At 41.0% G+C, this 23,398-nt stretch overlaps 1 protein-coding gene across 2 annotated transcripts in view; it reads right to left on the reverse strand.

Moving 5' to 3' along the window:
* The window catches only part of LOC146572313 (protein sidekick-1-like), a 282,653-nt gene that overhangs the window by 19,551 nt on the left and 239,704 nt on the right, over positions 1-23,398 (reverse strand). For both annotated transcript variants that reach the window (XM_085276355.1, XM_085276354.1), the window contains 6 exons: positions 21,555-21,795; positions 21,135-21,250; positions 18,360-18,546; positions 15,660-15,758; positions 11,927-12,121; positions 2,329-2,530 (listed from right to left, as the gene is read on the reverse strand). In XM_085276355.1, the coding sequence (XP_085132481.1) occupies positions 2,329-2,530; positions 11,927-12,121; positions 15,660-15,758; positions 18,360-18,546; positions 21,135-21,250; positions 21,555-21,795 (1,040 nt within the window). The remainder of the gene's footprint in view (positions 1-2,328; positions 2,531-11,926; positions 12,122-15,659; positions 15,759-18,359; positions 18,547-21,134; positions 21,251-21,554; positions 21,796-23,398) is intronic.

The raw sequence follows: 23,398 nt of genomic DNA on the forward strand, positions 1-23,398 counted from the left end.
TTATTGCTTTTTGTGACAGTGGCGAGGATGCTGCTGCTGATGGCAGGAAAGCTGGCCAGAGTACCAGCAGCTCTCCTGCTGAGAAGTGGCTCACTGGGAAATAAAGAAAAATATGAGAAGACTTGTAAAATGTGACTCCTTTCGGTGTCTGTTCGGGTACAAATGCTCTGCGATATTGTAATTTAATAGAATGCTAATTTGAAAGGCAGAGATGAATAACAATTGTCAAATTTTCCTCTGCACAGAAAGACAAAATGAAAAACAAATAAGATAAGTGGAAGGCAGAAGTGTTCTTGGCTTTTCAATATAATAACTAACTAAAAGTAATTCCACTACTCCCCACATGTCTACCTGCAAGGGTTTTCCCTCGACACAGGAGATTGCACAGGGCCAGTCTGAAATCCAGCAGGTGACAGGAAAACTGCTCCAGTCTCTTGTTGTATAATTATGAGCCTGGGCCCAATGATGGACAACTAAAGGCCCTGTGGGGCTGTGGTTATCATTGGAATAGAACATCAAAGGCACCAGGCTTAAACAGGGTGGGCTAACAGCACTGGGAGGACGTTAAGGACAATGTGTGAAAGTGTGTGTTTACTGTATATGTGTGTCTGCACATCAGCCTGGGGACTTCGATGTTTTGGTTCCCAAGATGTCTTGGTGGAAAACAACAATTAAGGATAGATAAGAAGTGAGTGTGAGCGTGAGCATGTGGAGATGTAAGCTAATTCCTCCATCCGGCGCTCTAATGAGAGCGTTCAGTGATAGAATGAGCTCGAAAACAACAACAGCAGCGACCGCCATCATGGCAGATAGACTCTCCCTGAGGCAGGTTGAAAAAGACTGACGCAGACACATGGCGCGAATGCTCTTCAGCATCTCAAATAGCCCTGTGATAGCTCGTGAAGGAGCACACAAAAACAGCCACGAAGCAGGCACGAACACACACACACACACGCAGACACCACACGCTGGTAAAGCACCATCATAGTCCTGCTACTCGGACCATCAGGAAGTTGGAGTAGCAATCCGGTCTGACTGCTCTCACCCGCTGCCATCACGAGGGAGTAGAGAACAGAGGGACTGAGAGAGGGGAATGTAAAAGGAAGACATGCAATAAGACTGAAGCCCTCTTGTACAGGATGAGTAGAAGAAAAAATACAAGCCTGATGGTTTTTGAAAGCATTGGCTGTTGATGGATGGAGGGAGAGGAGAGGAGGTGGTGACAGCAAGAGGGATGAAAAATTGTAAAGGAACAGAAGGGACAAAAAGCGCACGCAAACATGAAAGCTCGGAGGCAGAGCGAGTAAGAGATGAAAAAATAGAGGTATTAAGAAAAAGACAGAGAGCAGCTCCTGCTGCGCCTGTGTGATTAGGTGACTGAGATCCTCCCCGTTTATGCAGTAATTATGATTACTCTGCTCTCCCTGGTGTTTTTGTTTGGTGGCATGTGTGTATGTTTATTCTCCACCAACCTTTTCTGTACTTCAGCTTCTAAACAAATAAAACTTTCCAGTCTCTATTATAATTCTCCGTTGTTTGCTTTAAATTCACAGCGTCTTCTTCTCTCTGTCCACTCCTCTCCCCCGAGGATGCATAAACATAAGATTTCTACAGATTGCTTTAATTAATTCAAGTTCAGCGTGTCATGCTAAAAACAATTTTGAATTTGGGGATCTCTAAGGAAAAAAAACTAACAAACAAAAGAGAGCCATCTATATTTTTTATTGCCATTTTCTCTAAGCCTGAGATAATCTTACTCACTCTTACTGATACTGCTGCTTTACTTTCAGTCTGACTGAAATAGCCCATGAAGGCATATTTTACTGGCTTATTAGATATATTCATTTTAATCCTTTTTCACACGTTACCCTGCTGTTTGTCCACCTCAGCCTGCTGGTACTGCAGTGTGCCACTCTCCTTATTGCTGGGTGGCTGTGAAAAATGACTCGACGGCACCTGTGACTATTCTGTTGTGACACATGGGTTTTGGTATCCCTCCAAAAAAAGAAGCTGTCTTAAACATGTCATTCCTGTCTTTGAGATCAATGTAATTTTCAGCCACCAGCGTGATATTTTTTGTCGCCGCAGACTGTCACTTTCTCCGGATCAGTGACAAACACTGCAACTTGGCCAGTAGCCAGTCATGCTGACATTTGCAGTTGTGAGAGACTGTTAGAAAAATCACTTTTTCTTTTGAGTTTTTGGTGTGAAAAGTGTAATAAAAAAACAAAATATTGCACTTTAAACTGTCTATATATGAAGTGCCACAAATTCAAAGGGTGATGTATCAACCACTGCAGCTGTGCGTATGTGCATGTGTGCGTGTACCTGTCAACAGTCCAGGAGGTCATGTTATGCAGGATGTCAGCTGTGTGGGTTTTCCAGTCGCCGTTGGGCAGCTCCTTGATTTGCAGAGTAAAGTACCTCAGCGGCGAGGAGGCTGAGCCACCGGTCACCCAATGGATGCGGAGTTGGCGAGATTCAACCTCATCTTGAGGAACGGACAATTTCCTGGGTGGGAGGGGACGCTCTGTAGACACGGATAGGAGGTTTGAAGAGGCGAGATAATAACATGAGAGAGAAGGTGGAACAAGTGATGTGACAAAGATAAGAACAGTGGAACTGAAGAGGAGGCAGGCGCATGAAAAAAACGAAGCTCCATGTGCAAAGGCTTCGAATATTTCCACAGCAGCAAGTCCAACACTTTCTTAGGCCAGAACTCAGCTGGAGGGATGAACACAATTTCTCCAAAAGAAAGAAGAGAGAGCACTTAAGAGCTCTGAAAACCACAGTCAGGATCCACATCTTAAAAGCAGTCAGTATGGCCGTGACATAAGTACACACACGCACACAAGAAGCCAGGTAAGTCAGAGAAATCGGGTTATGTAGGGCATCAGAAAATGTGATAAAAATAAAGAGTTGCCTGTCTTCTTCTTTTACAACCATGCCCTCAATTATTGTAACTGCAGAGAGTACTGTAAACATGCGCAAAGCTTTAATGTAAAGATCTTTTCTTTCATCTGCTCTGCTAAGACATGGATTTTGTCTTTGTCATGCTCATCTTTACAGTCACCATGAAATCAGTTTTCTGGGCAGACATCTAGCTGCAGGGAAATGTGGTTTCTTTGATCTTTTACCTTGATTACAGGGAACTAGTCTTTTGTATAAATGATGTTTAAGAAATAAGCCTGCTGCACACAGCAGGTCACTCAGACGCCTGGATATTTGCAGGACAAATGAAGATAAAAATGGACAATCTGCTGCAAATATTTCTGTTGCACAAGGCACGGGCAGCCCACATTTATGTAACATGTGCATCAGCGTGAAAAAGTGCTGCCATGCAAACACGTGTTTAAATGAAACAAGACAACTAACTACTGCGGCATCAAAGAAACCATTTCTCAACAGATTGCTTGTGTGTGTGCGCGTGCGTGCGTGTTTATCTGTGTCTTAGCTATTCAATTACAGGATGAAAGATGGCTCTGGGAGTCAGTGTCTTTGTACAACTGTGTTCACCGTACCTGTGCGATTAGCAGTACCTGTGCAGGCACACAAACAACAACACACAGCTGGGGGCAAAACTGTCTAATTTCAGGGGCTTCGGGTTATCGATTAAGTCTGGAAATAAAAGCATTATCGATTCTCTCTGAAGTTTAATTAATCTGCACTTATTTTCTCAAAACGCACACACAACCACACACCCAGGCAGGCTCGGCTTCCTTCATTCATCCTTATCAAAAGTAATTTGATAATTTGATTTGATCTGTTTGTCTCCTTCTTCCCGCACTCCCCCTGCTCTTCGCTCCCTTCAAAATGTGACTATTCTCTGCCCTCTTTTGTCTTTCTGATACCATCTGTGTCTCCCTGTCTGTTCCCCTTTTGTTCTGCTCCACAGTTAAGATCATGTTCTGATAATAAACTCATAATTGCGAGAACAAGTTCGGACCTTTCAGCACTTGCATATTATTTCTACACGAGGGAAGGAGAGGAAACACTGGGTTTTTAGTAGAGATGGCACGATACCACTTTTTTATGTCCGATACCGATATCATAAATTTGGATATCTGCCGATACCGATATGAATTGAATTGAAATTGAATTGAATTGAAAGAATGCTTTATTGGCCATATGCAGGTTGCCTCGCAGAGGAATAGGACCCCCCCCCCCCCACATACACAACAAAGACATCACATGGGAATACAGTCGGAGATCGGCAGCGTTACAGAAAAAAACAGATGGTACCTTCCCAAAGGAAAAAGTACTATAGCTTACTAGGGTATATTAGACTTAACAGTTACTATATACAGTAATGGACTTCTATACATTTTATATCAGATTAAAACTTTGGGTGTAAGATTCAGATAATTATTTATTAAAAGCTAGACATTTTAAATGAGAATAAGAAGAAAAGTATGTCTTTGTGCCCCCTTTTCCCTGTTAATGCCCTATCGGCCCCCCTGGCTAAACTTTGCTGGATCCGCCCCTGCACAGTTACCAGCCGTCAGCTAGTAGAAAAAGATCCTGGTGTAGAAAGTAATATTAAATAAATTCTAACAACAGCTTATCAAGGTTAAATGTGCTGCTGTTGTTCAGCCGCTGGTTTCCTCTTTCTGGTGCAAAGTGGGCCAAAAACAAACAAGAGAAACGGGAGTCACGACAGAAAAGCCGATCAGCTGATCATTAAGCAGTTTCATGATTGAAGTAGCAACAGGAGAGGGAGAGAGAGGCAGTTGCTCCATATATTGGTTGTTAAGCTTAACGTGGGAATGCTTTACAAACATTCAGAGATAAACTTACACACTTGCTTTACTTCCCTCTGGGATCACTTCCTCGGAGATGAAACGCTGGTTTGGTAGCGAGGCTACAAATACACACAGCTGCTCTATCACGTGAGCACACTGCTCCAACGTGCAACGGTTATGAGCTGAGTTACGCCATGTCGCAAGTTTTGTGAGGTGCTTTTTTGATATTTAATGGATCGGATTACATTTTTTATTTCTCTCCGATATCAGATCCAGTAATTTACGTCAGTATCGGACCGATACCGATACTTAATATCGGATCGGTCCATCTCTAGTTTTTAGTAGAGGAAAAAGGAAAGATGAAGGGGTTGAAGGTAGCTGAATATGCTATGTTCTCTGTTACCTTCTCAGCTCTCACGCTTTTGGGTACAAACATCAGCAACGATACATATTTCCAAAACGGTTTCTCCCTAAGGCATGCATCCACACACACGTTCACGTGCTCACCCAAAAAGCCAATTTTCTCTTTCTAGGGATTAAGTTGGTCTCTTCAATATCATCAGAAAGAAATCTCTATTAGGATATTCTGTCTATCTCACAGCAAGAATGGGGCATTATGCTACTGAAGTGGAACAGAGAACCACTGAACTCTATTCTCAAGAAATCCTGATAATGACGCTGCGGATGTTATGATATCTGATCCAATTAAAATGCACCACACAAACTGATGGCTGCGAACAGAGTATCTGACAAAATGATTCCAGGTTTCCACAAAAAATCACTTAACTGTCATATTTTAATGCTTCTGTAGCATTTCACTGCTTACTCAGTGCTGCTATGCTGACAGAGAAAACAGCAGAGACAGACAGAGAGAGATCAACCAAACCTATTCATGCGTTAGCCCACAGAGACACCAGAACCATTGCAACTTCATTTTTTAAGTGAAATATCACTTACTGTATTTCACTCCGGGAGAAAGCTCGTATTAGCTCTGGAGTGCTCGATCTTCAACACCATCTGCCACATCTTTCCTTCTCCATTTTCTTAATTACTGTACTGTGCAAAAGTCTCAAGCCCCCTCTCAGTTCTTTATACTTGGAAAAAGCAAAATAGATGCAATGATCTAATGAAAAACTGAGTTTGTGCAGTTTCAATGAGCTTGAAAATAAATATTTGGTATGAGCACCTTTATTCTTCAACACAGTCTGAACTCTCCAAGACAAGCTTTCTTGTCATTTCTTTACGTAGTCTTCAGGAATAGTTCTCCAGGCTTCTTGGAGGACATTCAAAGCTCTTCTTTGGATGTTTGGCTGCCGTTTATTCTTTTCTCTGTCATGATGATCTCACACTGCGTCAATAATGTTGAGGTCTGTGCTCTGGACCACAACTTCTGTTGTGTCTTTTTGTGTCATACTGAAAAATGAAGGCAGTCAGATGCTTTCCGGACTGCATTACTTGGTGGATCAAAATCTGATGATACTTTTGTGTTGATAATTTCATAAATTTTGACAAGATCTTCAATACAACAGGCTGAAAACAGCCACAAACTATAATGCGCAAGCAGGAGGTTAAGCAAAAGGTACAACAGCGAATGTCTCCAGTCAAAACACATAAAACACGGTGGAGGCAATCGCTGTTGTACCTCTCTCTTAATCTCCTGCTTGCGCATCCATGAAGACCTGAATCAGAAATTTAAATTTCCCCATTTCCCCTCCTTCAGAGTAGCTTCTTGACCTCCACCTGTCCACTGACACTGTACAGTGGAGCAAAAAAGTATTTAGTCAGCCACCGATTGTGCAAGTTCCCCCACTTAAAATGATGACAGAGGTCAGTAGTTTGCACCAGAGGTACACTTCAACTGTGAGAGACAGAATGTGAAAAAAAAATCCATGAATCCACATGGTAGGATTTGTAAAGAATTTATTCGTAAATCAGGGTGGAAAATAAGTATTTGGTCACCTCAAACAAGGAAAATCTCTGGCTCTCACAGACCTGTAACGTCTTCTGTAAGAAGCTTTTCTGTCCCCCACTCGTTACCTGTATGAATGGCACCTGTTTGAACTCATCATCTGTATAAAAGACACCTGTCCACAGCCTCAAACAGTCAGACTCCAAACTCCGCCATGGCCAAGACCAAAGAGCTTTCGAAGGACACCAGGAAAAGTATTGTAGACCTGCACCAGACTGGGAAGAGTGAATCTACAATAGGCAAGCAGCTTGGTGTGAAAAAATCAACTGTGGGAGCAATCATCAGAAAATGGAAGACATACAAGACCACTGATAATCTCCCTCGATCTGGGGCTCCACGCAAGATCTCATCCCGTGGGGTCAAAATGATCATGAGAACGGTGAGCAAAGATCCCAGAACCACACGGGGGGACCTGGTGAATGACCTGCAGAGAGCTGGGACCAAAGTAACAAAGGTCACCATCAGTAACACACTACAACGGCAGGGAATCAAATCCCGCAGTGCCAGACGTGTTCCGCTGCTGAAGCCAGTGCATGTCCAGGCCCGTCTGAAGTTTGCCAGAGAGCACGTGGATGATACAGCAGAGGATTGGGAGAATGTCATGTGGTCAGATGAAACCAAAGTAGAACTTTTTGGTATAAACTCAACTCGTTGTGTTTGGAGGAAGAAGAATACTGGAGTTGCATCCCAAGAACACCATACCTACTGTGAAGCATGGGGGTGGAAACATCATGCTATGGGGCTGTTTTTCTGCCAAGGGGACAGGACGACTGATCCGTGTTAAGGACAGAATGAATGGGGCCATGTATCGTGAGATTTTAAGCCAAAACCTCCTTCCATCAGTGAGAACTTTGAAGATGAAACGAGGCTGGGTCTTCCAACATGACAATGATCCAAAACACACTGCCCGGGCAACAAAGGAGTGGCTCCGTAATAAGCATTTGAAAGTCCTGGAGTGGCCTAGCCAGTCTCCAGACCTCAACCCCATAGAAAATCTGTGGCGGGAGTTGAAAGTCCGTGTTGCTCGGCGACAGCCCCAAAACATCACTGCTCTCGAGAAGATCTGCATGGAGGAATGGGCCAAAATACCAGCTACTGTGTGTGCAAACCTGGTAAAGACCTATAATAAACGTTTGACCTCTGTTATTGCCAACAAAGGTTATGTTACAAAGTATTGAGTTGTATTTTTGTTATTGACCAAATACTTATTTTCCACCCTGATTTACGAATAAATTCTTTACAAATCCTACCATGTGGATTCATGGATTTTTTTTTCACATTCTGTCTCTCACAGTTGAAGTGTACCTCTGGTGCAAATTACTGACCTCTGTCATCATTTTAGGTGGGGGAACCTGCACAATCGGTGGCTGACTAAATACTTTTTTGCCCCACTGTATTTGATGACGCCTCAGTGAACAGTATATCTATTAACTGAGGACCGGTATGCATACGAAGGCTTTGCTTGATTTTTTCTGATTTCCTAAGGACGTGACTGTCAGATACTGTTCATCTAATGTAGACACTTTTTAGGCCTGCCACCTCTTCTATTGTTGTCCACTTTTTCAGTTATCTCCAGTTTGCACACCAAATGTGCAAGGTTTTTGAGTCTTTGTGAATCAACTTGTTGGTATGAAAATACTATTTTATGTTTGTCAAAGTGATTTATGTTTGGCTTTTTTGGTAGAATCAGCTAACGGAAATGGAACAAATTACATATTTTAAGACAGCCTGCTGGTAACAAAGTCCTCAAAGACATAATTCAAAATGGGTTCTTTGCTAGGTCGTCTGTTCTTTGTAGGCACAACACTGGTTCATCCCTTGAGTTGGGCTCCTTTTTTTTTATCCTTGAATGATTTACAAGTCAGTGTGGTGGCTTAACAAACAAAATAACATTGCTTTGGAAATGGTCAGGTATAAGGACTAGTGTGAAAACGAGCAAGAAAGAGGCCAATGTCCAAAGAAAAACTTTGAACTTGGAGAACTGTTGCATAAACCCACTTTAGAAAATTACAACAAAATCTGACTCATTGAAAATAAATTATTAGTGAACGAGGGGTTGCTCAAAAGTCTTACACAGTACTGAAACTAATAACAATACCCAGTCACAAATCCAAAACGATATTCAAGTGTTTCTATGTTTTTACAAACCAAGTATTTGAGTTGATGATTGTAATTTTTATACAATGTTGTAATTTGTTTTTCAACAATTTTTTTGATTAATGTTTTGTTTCCTTTACAATATTATAGAAGCTGTCTTCTTCACCCTGACCTGTCTTATTTGGCTCAGCAGAACTAAAATATATATCCTGCTGCTTTTACACACACACACACACACACACACACACACACACACACACACACACACACACACACACACACACAGCGATTCTCTGCGCGATCAACCTCTCACATGTTTAAGCTGCGGGAGATTTCACTTGTCATGTTTGCATAGTAAGCTAACGATTAATAAGACGATGTCAGAGGAATTGGTGCACAAATTATCATCAGTCACCAATCAGTGCTGTCGCTCTCTATACACAGTTCGTGCGATTGCAAAGTGAAAGCAAAAAACAAGCGCAAATTCAAACGCGATTTCAATATGTCACATATTGACAGTGGCTCGCCGATGCCAATGACATAATTACCCAGCTACATTTCCGAAAGAATGCAAAAGCATTGACATATATTTTTCCTTCCTACAATAGCCCGACGGGCAGGGCAGAGATAGATTTTGGTAGCCCGACTGGAAAAATCGCTAGCCCCGGGACGTCGGGCTAGCGATTTTGCGAGCCCTGCAGCAACATGACGAGCATCACGGCACTCAAATAAGAGGAAGACAAGAACTTTATATTTGCTTCTAAATTGAAGGAAATAAAACTGCTCTTTACTTCTGTAAAAGTCAAATCACTTCAAAAGTGTGTTTTTTTTCTGGCCGTCAGTGACCAGATCATTGTGGGAAGATATATCTCTTCTGTTTCAGTGTTTTAAAGACAAAACAGTGGGGGAGACCGAGTCCTTGCTAAACTCATACGTCTCACCACAGGCACGGGCTGTCATACTCAGCGATTGACTGTGTTTCAATTTTACAATTCTTGTTGTTGTAGCAGCTTATGCTCTGTGATGAGGCCACTGGCTGCTAAAATTAGATAAAACTCTGAAAGGGAAATTAGCAGCTTTTTTTTTCATCTCTTAAAGTCAAAATTAACATAAGTGCAAAGTGCTGGTAAAAACTCTTGATCAATAGTAATTACTTTGGGTGAGGATGTAAGATTTATGGCGTTTGGTTCTGACTTTCTGGCCCTCCTTTCGCTCTCCTTTAGAAAAACGACTTCGAGCCTCATTTTCATTCTCACCTACTAAGTGTACAGTTTCCATCCGCCCACAACTGAGCACGGTGCTGTGGATGAGAAATATCCCAGCGTTGCAATCGACAGTTGGTGAGAAAGGCTAATAATCCTGTCTCACTCAACAAGCCAGTTAATTTTGGCGTGTTCAGAGAAAGGTATAAACAGACGGAGTGCCACAAATTTCTTCGGATAATCTACAATTCTGAAAAAGTAACACTTCCCTTTTTAAGTGATAACAGTTACAGTCAGGCCCAGAGGTAATGTTATGAACTCTTGATTTTCATTATACCTCTACAGGAGGGCTAATACCTGGTGGCTTCAATGCCTACATTTACTGACAAGTCCAGGGGAGTTTCTAAATGTCATTTCTTTTTGTTCTATGTCACACACCCTGAAAAGGTCATGCTTTTTATTTTGTGCTAATATTTAGTGCCCGGTAACAATGAATTCGCCATGTCCAACCACAAACTGCTTAGGGCCAAACTTTCCGCTTTCTTTTCTTGTGTCTGAACTCCCTTTCTGAGGAGCAAACATGAACTGCAATGAATTGCACCTTTAATAGCAAGTGATGCTGCAGAGATCACAAAATATGAAAATTCCACACTGCTCCTGCATAACGATTACTGTAAGAAATCTGACAACATAATTATACTGGTAAAATCATTATGGTTGTCCTCTATAATAGAGCTTTCTCACAGCAAACATTTAGAAAATTGCAGTTAAAATTAATAACATTAATCAAGCTGCTCGTGCTTACAACTTTTCCCTGTTTATTCTGGTTTATTTAAGACATTTTATTCCCTTATGCATCACTACAGGTCAATATGAACTGTATTAGAGATTATTACTTTGCTGTGCTATGAATTCCAAATTAGATGCATGATGTATGTATGGAGAGTCTGCAAGACAGAAGCTATTTTAACCGAAAAGCTTACACCCCTTTACTCTTGCCGAAACTCTCCATATATTACTTCACAGAGGAATGATTTTGCAAAGAAGCAAAATGAACAAAGTTGTTATACGGCTCCATTAGTTCTTCTTCAGAATCAGATCACACTGTTCGTGGTGCCAGAGAACACCGAGTGGAGATCTTCACAGCTTACTGTAATTTCGACTTCATTCTCAAGCTCCAAGCCGCACCATCGGTGACCCCATCAGTCGCATAGTGTTTGCTCGAACATAGCAAAAGATGTGTCCCTGTAGGTCCTTTTCATGCGGTCATTTTGACTCAGCATAAAGAAAAGCAGAGGCACTCGGGAGCTAATAGCATTCATGATGACTCTGTTCCATTAAAGAGTAAGCCCATCAGTGAGCCTGTCTGCCAAGCCCTGAAACTGTCACACACGGGGAATGGTGCCATCATTAAAGAGTATTCTAAGACCAACCTCAACAGCTCTGGATAAAAGTTTCAAACTAGCTGCACCAGCCTTCCTGCTGGGTGCAGCTGGTTTAAGTGTTAAATCACCGAGGGTCAGAAGAGACCAGATTTTCGATGGGTTGTTAAGTTTCTCCGTGTTTTTTTCCACACAAACTCAGGTCTTCCATTCTTACCGAGCAGAAGCAGTTTTGTAAGGTGTCATGGAGACAGATCAGCTATCATTACTGATACTGATGGCACCTGTAGCTGCTCTGACATCTCGGAGTATTTGGACTAAAAGAGGCCTGTCGGAAGTCTGCTTTAAAGTCATGAACTACATTTCTGGGAGCAGTGTCAGACACAGGTCATTAAGTCCACAGTGGAGACGGACAGTTTTTGTGCGTCTGCAAGTGATATATGTGAGCCAGCAGGTTGGACTCCTGCTATATTTTAAACAGGAGTGGTTAAAATTAGAGCAGTCAGATCCTGAATATGCGTGAGTGTCCTTTACCTCTGCGTTCAGTGGTAACAACCACAGCTTCCTGTCCTGCACCCCAGCCCACGGCAGTGCGAGCAATGAGTCGGAAAACGTAGCTCTGCTCAGAGGAAAGTCCTGTGACGGTGAACTGCCGAGCATTGGACCCCACCTCCACTGTAGTCCAGCGCAGAGGGTCCCTGCTGTCGAGGCGGTAGGAGATCTGGTAGCCTAGTGAGGGGCAGAAGGAAAGACAGAAGGAGGAGGAAGCTATTTGAAATCTGTGTGAAATTCTTGCGTGTGATTGTGTTCACAGAGCCCACAGGAATCAAAGAGAGCACAATATGAGGCGAAACCCCCCCCCCTGCAAACATAGCTGCACAAAGCCATATCACGCAGCTTCATTTCCACAATAAAACATACAAACAAATATGTTTTTCTTCAGGTCATGAAACTACATTTGAACTCTGTTGGGATTTGATATGTGCAGCTTCTTTCCTTCATACTTACTATTTTCCAAAGACAAAGTCAGGATTTCAGAGCAGAACTCCAGTACACACTCACACATGCTCACGTTCCCCTACTCTCACAGTGTATAAACATATAACCTCTCTGTGTGTACCCTTGGCTGTGACCCATGGTGTACACGGCTCCAGTCTGTTTCTCTGTCTTATGTGCAGTAGGCCATGTAATAACACTAACATCCTTCAACACATGCACGCACGCTCAAACCACTGATCCCTGTCCAAGCTTTCCACAGGCCACTGGCCACTCACAAAGGCTCTTATTATGAAGATTGTATTGTACAGCAAATACACACTAGAAACACACAAGTGTGTGGATGTGATTAGTTCACAGTAAGACTGTCAGGATAATAATCTGCTCAGAGGCACCTAATCTGGTTGTGCGGGTGATAATCTCATCAGATAGTCTGATTAAATGTTAATGTGAATGCTGCACGTGGGAGATTACTGGATAACAGCTAGATCACAAATCCTCCTGCATCGAAACAATTGGGTCATAGCACAGCATTATGTTCTGTACCATCATTAAGCCATTGCTGCTCTCACATACTGGAGGCTAAATCTCTGTTACATTAAGTGATTGCATCACGTTAGAGAAAGCCCTTAGTCCTTTTTTCCATAAGATATAAAATGTACGATGCACTATATTTCATTATGGTTTGCATGAGCAGACTAGCAGACTGTGCATCTAATGTATACCAATTTTTTTTTTCTTTGCCTTTAGGGTTTTGAAAAGACTGGAGAGACAGACACCGATGGTATAACACAAGCAGACTGTTTTGAAGAGCAGAGCCACAAATGGAGAAAGTGTCACCAGAAGGACACCAGTAAGAGCTGAGAGAGGTTAATTTGATTTAGAAATGCTAAAGGGGATACATGCATATTAAATAAATGATCAGTATGAAGTGAATGATTGACCTTTTGTCTGTAATAGAGTGAAGTGATTGCGTGCAGATTGTTTCTGAATTCGCGTCACTCCAGAATCAGTGTCATGTATATTCCACTGGCTTTTTTTATTTTGTGACTTCACACTCATTTTAGAAAGGGTGATCAACAGTCGACACCAGAGATAAAGGTGTCTATCAAGTCTATGCTGGAAGTGTCCAGATGACTAGTGTTCAGATATTATTGTTCCCTATGTTATTTCTGTCAGAGCATCAAACGCCCTTCTGAACAGTTTTTTTTATCCATCTCTGACCAATTACACATCTGCTTCATTTTGCAAAGGCTACCAAAAGAAGGAAATACAATTGTTAGCATCTACAAGAGAAAATCACTTGATAAAAAGACTATAAAGGACTATGATGCTCTATGGTCCTTGTTGGGGAAACATCACAACACATAGTTGTTTACATTATCGTAAGATATGTGGTCTATGATGTCCGGTTCCACCTCAGCCAGGGGTTAAGGGACTGGATCACAATGCATCACGGTAGACGTTCACGCTTTGGTTCAGTGTTGTTCACTGACTGACCAAAAGATCAAGACATGTTTAAACACGGTCAGCGTCTCACTTCTCATCTCATAAACTTTCGTACACCATAGTATTTTAAGCATAGTAGAGATATACAGATTGTTTTCCTTTAGGACCCGTTGAGGGTCTTAAATGAAAAAATAATTTTTTCAGCTTCCTAGTTTTTTTAAAATTTTATTTAGCTTGGATCTATGACTGAAAGCTGAACAGAGAGAGTACCTAATAAGTTAAAATGAGGGTTTTGCAGACCGTCTCAGTTAATCTGTTGTTTAGAGCTGCATTTATACTTCTTTACATTATGTTTCATGACCCTTAAAGAAGTGCTAAATGGCAAAATTATGGATGCATTAATTAAAGTTAAAGGGAATATTGATGCCTTGATTTGCTTAACTAATTAACTTCTGCATTTTTATTGCTACTGTTCTAATTTGTGATATTCTCATAATGTTTTCTTTCTCGTGCAAAGAAAATAATCATCCATCCATCGCTGATTAAATTGCCACATTAATAAAGAGCTGGTAAAGCTTTTGCTTTTGGAGTTATGTGTTTAAAGGATCATTTCACACTAACTAATCTACAAGCCAGCACAGCTAATATAAGAGATTTTTAAAATTCAGACTGAATTTGGGCAGCAGGTAGTGATGCAATGCATGCAATGATGAGCATTTTAGAGGAAATCTTTAAATGTGTGCCTTTGTAAACTTTACAAAGAGACACACTGAAATGCAAACCAATGGGAGAATACTTTTTAGTATGCATTTTAGTACTCAGCATGTAAGTATTTGCAGTACAATTTGCACACATTTGAGTAAAATGTGTCCTCTATTTTATTACTTCAGTGTGTATGTGTGGCTGTATTATATTCATAGAAGGGTGAAAGAACAAAAATGCCTCACTGCACTGTGCCAAATTAGATTGTGCACCTTCTGTAGTCTTGTTTCTCCTCTGTCCACCTTCTGTGTCAGTCCCCCATGGGTGGAGAACCCAAGGAGAAATGAGGGAGTCATGAGGACTAAAGAAACCAGTACTCTACAGACCTTTGTATCTGCATAAACACACACAACACATGCTCAGCAAGGACACAGTAGGGCTGTATGTTTGTGTGTGTGCCTGTGTGATCGAGAGAGTGAGATTTGCCCTCCCACTCATCCTTCTGCTACAGAGTGGTGTCGCACTAAATGTCCTCCCGCTAACAATACAGTCACACATCACTCAAACTGTCCTGTTCAACTCGGTCTCCCACTGAGAGGACAAATACCACTCCTCACCCAGTTACTGCGTACACACACACACACACACACACACACACACACACACACACACACACCCCTGTCCCTCCTATCACCTCTATACATCTACTGTCTGCTGTCTCTCCCCTTCTGTTCTCTCTCTTTCCAGCTCAGCAGCTCACACATTTCTTTCACCTCTCCTCCTCTCCTGGAGTATTTTTCCGATTCACACCGCACGGTGATAATGCATGAATCTGCACATTTATTTATAAATATATATAGATGGTCATATTTATTAGGAAAGGTGCCTTAAGCACCTACAGCTGTCTTTTTTCAGGTACAGACACATATACAGAGACAGCGGGAATCTTTTCCATTTTACAGTTTGTACTTGTCACAGTAGATGTGTGTGTGTGTGTGTGTGTGTGCGTGTGTGGCTGAAACTGCAAAATCATTTGCTACAAGCATGAAAAATGGATTATGATTTAAATTTTGCTTTCAAATATCTGCTCACTTGTATATGTGGGCGTTTGTTTTTATACCTAATATGATGCCGTTGGGGGATGCAGGTGGCTGCCAAACCACCCTAACGGATGACAATCGAACTTCTGGAAACACCATCCTGACAGGGGGTCCTGGGACTGGAGAGAAAAATAGAGAAAGGAGTTGGCAGCAGAATTAAAAGATATTAATACACAATTTAAGAGAAAAGCAGGAAAAAGAGGCTCAAAAGAAGTGCTTCAGTTCGGTAATGAGAAAAAGAGTATCTCAGCATCTGGCTCTTATACTGTAATATGTTAGCATTATAGCACACAGATGTTCGTGCATATGCTCTCCACATATACATGCCAAAACACACACAGACACACGCACACACACAAATATATACATTGAGTGAGTTTGTTACACATCTTTAAGAGGTACTTGTAAAAGACACAAAACAGAAAATGTAATTTCTTTCAGCCTCACTCGGGCTGTCGTTGTTCCTGATAAAAGCACATGTTCCACACCAGCAAATACATGTCAACGTATGTCTGTGTGTGTGTGTGTGTGTGTGTGCTTGTGGGTACAGTAGGTGTATGTGTAGGTTCATTATACATCGCCGGGAATTGACTTCCTCATTCTTGTTTCATCCTGAAATGAGAAAAACTTTTCAAACGTGACACCGTTTGATAGAGGAGAGCGAGTGTGTCTATGAGGGTTTCAGTCTGTGTGTGTGTGTGTGTGTGAGCAGATGTGAGTTTCTGTGCGTATGTGTGAGTGTCCAAGTGTACTTCATGATTCAGAAAAGAACAGGCCAGGTTACTGCCACCCTGAAAAGTCTGCCGTGGTTACCAGGTTGATGCAGAGGCGTGGAACACATGAAGAAAAATACCCACGGCTGGGTGATTAATGAAATCATTGATTATGTTCTTTCATGCTTCTCTAAAATGCCTTACTCGCTGTTTAGTTCAGCTGCAGCAAAGATGACACAAAGAGGGCCTTTTGTAATCAATCAATCTGTATGTAGGAGGTAAAAGTTATAACAAAAGTATCTGTAGATGAATCTGCAGAAGAATCAGAATGATCTCCTTTGTCTCACGATCACAGCAACTCTTTTATAATGCTCACTTCTCCTTTCTGTCCATGTAGATCCCTTGAAGGCCTGCGTTTGTGTTTGCCACTTTCTCTTCCCACACACCTCACATGATGGCAACAGATGACTTTATGACCTTGTAAATTCATAGCTCGGGGTTTAAGGCAAATTCACAGACTTGCCATAACCCCAAACACATAAATCTGTGCCCCCTACCAACTTATTTATTTATTTAATAAACAAACAACTTTCAAAGTTTAATAAATCTTTGTTTTGTTTTTCTAAAGTCAGCGACAAATCATGTTGAATATTCACCAAATATTGAAGAAAACAGCTTTAATTATGATTTTTGCCAGATTCAAACAGCCCAAAATATCCACATACTACAGCTACAGAGGCAGGTGCACCTTCTTCTTTTTTTTATGCAGTTGGTGTGCCACAGGGATGCGTATTAGGACTACTGCTCTTCTTCATACAGCTAGGTCAATAAGTATTTGGACAATGACACTATTTTTGAAATTCTGCATGCAACACTTTCTTTCAAGACTTTGGTGTCCCTGAGTTGGCCAGAGCATCTCTTTTTAAGATTTTACCAGATTCTAAATTTGGTAGATTTATTTTGTTTTTTCAGCCTAATGATGGCTTCCCTCGCTTTTCTACTCAATCAACATCTGATTTGGATTTCATACTGAGAGCTCCAGTGAGCTTCTACCAAAAGTAAATTCAACAATTAGAATTAACTCCACTCCACAAAACAGCAGTAAACAGTTCCTAAACTGTTACAATACTTTTGTTAAATCCCTTGAGTTGAAAGTGAAAGTCTGAACTTCAAATTCCATGTTGATTTTTTGTTTCCTACTCCACTATGGTGCTGTACAAAGTCAAACGTTAAAAAAAAATACATTTTGTGTGCTCTTACGGACAGTGCTGCAGTCTGCCTTTGATGTTGCTCAGTCTTGTTCAACTCCTCTTAAGCTGTGTTAAACACAGAAAAATCCAACTTTATGGTATTTTCAAATTGCAAAGAGTTGCCGTCTAATCTTCCTAATGTCATAACTATTAAAAGGGCTGAAACTGAAGTGTTCAGAACACATATGTATTTAGGCAATATTACAGATCATATCTTATCATATAAAATTCACACTGATAGGTCCATCTAACAAGTACAAATCTCTCTCCCTCCAGGTGTGGAAACCCTTGACTTCTGCTACTTTTACTGGACGGGCATCTGATCAGCATCTAGAAAAAGTATACTACTCTCTTTGAAGGTTTATGGATGGATGAATTTGTATGACCACAGACTTCATAATGGCAGATTTTTCCTCTTATCTGTGTATATGGCAGACAGAACTGGTTACAATGCAGGAAGTCAATTTTAAAGGACTGAGAAAACAGTGCTCTTGGTCATGGGGACTTCCTTTGAAGTTGCAGTGACATTCGCTTTAAACTGAACCTTTTTGTTCCTGATGCATTATGGATCTGGGTCTTATTTGCACTTGCTTGTGCTGTGTGTCAGTTATATGCGTGTGATTACTTGTGATTGTCTGTAAGTGATAAATCCCACTTGGACACATCGCTCTTGAATTAGTACTTACAAGATAGAAGATATGAAAACATATATTAAAAAGCTGGTGATTAGACAGGGTAAGAGAAAACTGGGTCCTACCATCTTCTTTGGTTCTTAGCAGTATGCGGTTGCTGGGTGGGCCGTCACCCATACGTGTGTATGCCAGCACCTGCAGCACATACACTGTGTATTTTTGGAGGGCCCCGAGGAGCAGCGACACACTCCCCTCTCCTTCTGCCACCTGAACACTGGGGGGACCTTCTGAGTCTTTCTTGCTGTATAAAACCTGCACAAAACAAATATATCTCATAAAAAAGAAAAAAAAAACATACACAGAAATGAACAAACACATCTAGCAGTCTGTTTCAATTTTGTTCAGTGTCTGTAGCCTAAACACTCCTATCTTAGATGTACATCAGGCTACTGCAATAATTATCTGAATAACAATCACAATAATATCCTATTTTTTTTTATATACAGCACAGAATGCAACACAGTTTAAAGAAATTAAGTAATAAATTCCAAAATATAATCAGTTAAGGCTACAAAACAGCAGAACATAAAAAAAGCAAATTAAAAAAACAAACAAAACAACAACCGATGTGCATCTCTGTGTAGGGTCACAGCGAGGCAAAGCTTTGTTTCCAGTGTTTAAATGTGCAGGACAAAGCACCATTATGCTTAATCAGTGTTCACGTCTCAGTCTATTGCAGGTGATTCTTTACTTAGGTGAATTTGGACATCTGATATATTTGACTTTTTATAGTTTGTGATCAAAAGGTTTTTACACTACCTGGTTTGCACTGAGCAAACATCCTGGAGATTATTTTAAGGACCCCAAATCTGTATTTTCTAAGTTATTAAGGTGACACAATATTAGTGTTCCATCCATTATCTGCTTTGCAGCACATAACTGGGTCAAAAACACATAAAGTTATTCTCGGTTCTAAAAAAAATATTTGTTTTTCACACAGGCATACAAAGTGTATTTGTTTTTCAGCTGCTGGTTTAGTGTGCTTGCAAGTATTTCTAACACTAGAGTGGTGTGCGTGGAACTGACTCACAATACAGTGCCAGTGCTAATCATAGCAACGTCAACGATGGAGCGCGTGAGCCTGAGCGACGATGTGACTCAGCGATGTGTTTTTGACAGCCACGGAGGACAACGGCACAGAAAAACAGGCTTCATCACCTCAAACAACAAAAAACGATCCTAAAATTAAAATGACATTAGTGCCAGCCACTAAGAAAACAAAACGGTGCACGCTGTATTTTTACAGTTTCGGATTTTAAAAAAAAATATGTCAGGAGCTGCTCGCTCTTGTTTTTGTTCTTCGTTTTTCGCCTTTTCTTTTTTTAATATTCATGAGCGTGAACATCAATACCGCACACTTAAAACCATTTGAAGGAAAATGTCACCTTAAACCCAAGTGTCTAAAAACAGAAATAGTCTTAAGGAGTGCACAGCAGGAAGCAGCAGCAACTATTCAGCATCTACTAGCACATGGAAGGTGTTAAAAAGCTGCTGCTGGCAGTCACTTCCCATCTATTAACATGTTAGGCATGCAGCTCAGTGTGATCCTTAGGAGGGCACAAGAAAACACACAGATGTGGAGTGTGATGTGCTTTGGGCATGGTGGATGACCTGGATTCCACACAGCGTTTTTCCTTTTTTTAATAGATGGCACCGGTTTATATCAGACAGTCACAGCCTATTTTCCTTTGCAGATTTATGTATTTATAACACAACCATGTCCATGGGTTTGAGGATAAATTCTCCCCCTTTTAAATCTTTGTTCTGCTGTCTTGTGTTTGGGTGGAGATTAAGAGGTGAACTCACAGCTGCTTCTATATTAGCACAAATATTTTTCTTTATTTTATTTTTTCTTTTGATGAATGTTTGAGAGGCAACTTAAAAATGCAGACAATTGCTGTGTGTTTTCCTTTTTATTTAAAAGCCAAAGCAAGTGGAGTAAATACATCACTCCAGGGTGAGCTTTGGAGTCCAAAAAAACCCTACCCCGAAAAACAGGTGCACCCACACAGGTGTGACTGCCAGTGCCAAAAGTGATGAGAAAACGAGTGCACCCTGCACTTCACTATCAACACTGTTCTTCCAGCTCTTTCTCTGAAACCTGCAGCTTATGTCAAGTATGTCTTCGATGGGGCTCACAATGAGACAGACATGTCTGCTTTTTTTTTGGGAAATATGAGAAAGGGTAAAGCTTTAATTTGGCAGATGTGGATAGACTGCGGGCTATGTATCTTTAGTGGGTGGAAAGGCTGGACTTGAATACTCATGCAGAGTCTGTAAAGCACAGTCAATCCACGAATATGCACACAAACATCCCATTTTCTTGCCTACACTGCATTTTATGTACTAAATTAAAAATAAAGTAATTGCAAAACCAGCAGCCTTTGTGGATTATTGTTCGTTTTTGTGAATGAATAATCCAGCTATTGTTTCTACTACAACATCACACAAACTGCTGTTTTATGAAAGCGTATTAATCACTAAAGCCTCTCTCACATGCGTGCGTGTGATTACACGCAAATGGCCCCCAAACACACTTAGTGCAGCGGGGTGCTTTTAAAAGCATTAAAGTAGGAAGAACAAACTGGAGCAATTACAGGATGTTGCATCATGTTTAGCTTATATCAGATTGTAAGATATGTATATATATATATATATATATATATATATATATATATATATATATATATATATATATATATATATATATATATATATATGTGTGTGTGTGTGTGTGTGTGTGTGTGTGTGTGTGTGTGTGTGTGATGGCTGCAGGAAGTGATAATGGACTAAAGAGGTCAAGGAGGGATGCCAGGATACGACTTGCAGGTTTTATTCACCTTATATCCCAGAATGACTCCATTCTTCTGTGACTGAGGGAGAGCAGACCACATGAGCAGGATCTTGCTGGAACTCACTGCCTCGGCAGTCACATTCACTGGAGATCCAGATGGAACTAGCGAGCACACAGAGAAACACACACACACACACACCGCTCAGTGCTACTTCACTCTCTGAACCAATCTTCGATTTTATCTCAATCATCTCCTCCTCCCTCTCTCCATCAATCTTAATCTCGCTGAAACAGAGGGAGAGTGTAGAGGGCACAGAGAGGTGGCAGGATGAGAGGAGACATGGGGAGGTAATGGGAGCACTTTATTCCTCATCCATCTGCCTTCTTATACCCAGCAAATACAATATCTTACAGAGATCTCTGCTTGCAAAGATGAAAGATGGATCAATGAGGTCTATGTTCATACCAGATTCTGTGGTCTGTGCTGCGACAGTTTGACTCCACGGTCCTGGTCCTATAGAGTTGAGGGCTTGTATCTGAACCTGGTACTGGGTAAAGGGATTTAGACCTTCTAATGTGGCCTCACTGGTGCCCCCAGTACCCTTCACATCCTCATTCCTGTTCTCCCCCTGACCGTCTGTCTTGGACACCCGCAGACGGTAGCCCACAGTCTCTGGACTGCTGTTGTACTCAGATTCTGAAAGAGGCTGGAAGGAAACAAACAGTGAGAGGAAGAGAGGCGCAGATTAGAGAGAAATACTTGTATTTATTGTTCCTGTCATGTTGCCAAGGTCATGTTGCATTCCTCCATACTTGTGCATGGAAGTACACACGAATGCAAGAAATCAGTATCAGACTCACATCACATGGAGGAAGCTGTTTTCACAACATTCTCCCAAGCAAATCTTTTATTTATTTTTTTCATCTGATTTTGCTTTTTGTTCCCATATTGACTCAAAAAATGCAGGTGAGCATGCCACAGCCCTGAACTGTAGAAGCATCACAATAATTTGTGCAACAATTTGTGAAGTGAGCATCAATCTACTTGAGGGCAGTTAATTAATTTCGGCAGCAATTAACTGACGGGATAGAGACTAAAAAAATAATGGTTAACATGCTGATACAACAAAAAAGGAAATGTGAGAAAGTTTTCAAAGGACTCTGCAGTGCTAGAAAAAAAACATACGTCCTTACTGCTTTAATAGGAATTCAGACAATAAGTATTGTATTTGATCATCAGCAAGTGTGAGCACCTCTATAAAGAGAGGTGGTTTGGCAGTTTGCTGGGCTGGAGTATTCAGGTGTTCATAACATACTACTAAATAAAAAAACAATGGCTACATCTCATGACAGTACAAATAGAAAAAGACTGTACAGGTATCTCTTGGTTGGAAGGGTTCCAGGAGAAAGACTCAGAATCAGAATCAGAATCAGAAGACTTTATTTATCCCCCAAGGGGCAATTAAAATGAACATAGCAGCACAGGTTAGGATTGAAAGCATGTGAACAAACCACAAAACTTCTGGAACAATGTCCTTTAGACAGACAACTTTAAAGTGAAGATGTATGGCCATAATGCAGAGCGCCATGTTTGGAGAACACAACACATCAGCACAAACACGTCACACGGCACCTTGTCGTTACTAAGTTACTACGAACTCCTCTGTATACCAAAGTATTTTAGAGTCAAATGTGACACCAACAGCTCCGTCCAACAGGACAATGATCCCAAGCACAGAAGCAAATCTACCATTCTAACCATTCAGAATTCCCTTGAGGTATTTCTTTCCAAAGTTAAATATTTATTGCTAGGTAAAAGTGTGTTTTTAAGTGCTGTGCTGATAAAATCTGACAAACTCAAATTTCAAATAAGCCCCAACATAGCAATCACAAGTCAGAAACTGAAGAAAGCTATTTGAAATGTGAAATCGCCAACAACCGAAAATGTGAGCATGTTGTGAAATGTAGGAGCCCGTCACTTACGGTAACAAGCTGACTGAGAAAACGGCTCTCCACAATATGATGAACAAGTGAAAAAAAGGCATTTTTGTAGCACTCGAGAATATGGTTATTTTTGTTATTGTGTCAAAGTACATCAAAAAACCTTTTACCATTTTCTTCCCTTTGACATCCCATCTCCTGATCCTTTTCTCTCCATCTACTTCTTTTCTCCATCTTAGTCACCCTCTGTCATCTTCTTTTACTCACTTCCATTAACTTCCATTTTCATTTCCTGCGACCCTCTCTTCGTCTCCTGTCCACACTTTTTCTGTCATCTCATTCTGCCCCTGACCCACCCTTGATCATGCA

Source organism: Mchenga conophoros, linkage group LG6 (assembly GCF_057382185.1).
Source record: "Mchenga conophoros isolate Kocher_MC1m ecotype Shallow Benthic linkage group LG6, M_conophoros_male_GT1.1, whole genome shotgun sequence".
Taxonomy (NCBI): domain Eukaryota; kingdom Metazoa; phylum Chordata; class Actinopteri; order Cichliformes; family Cichlidae; genus Mchenga; species Mchenga conophoros.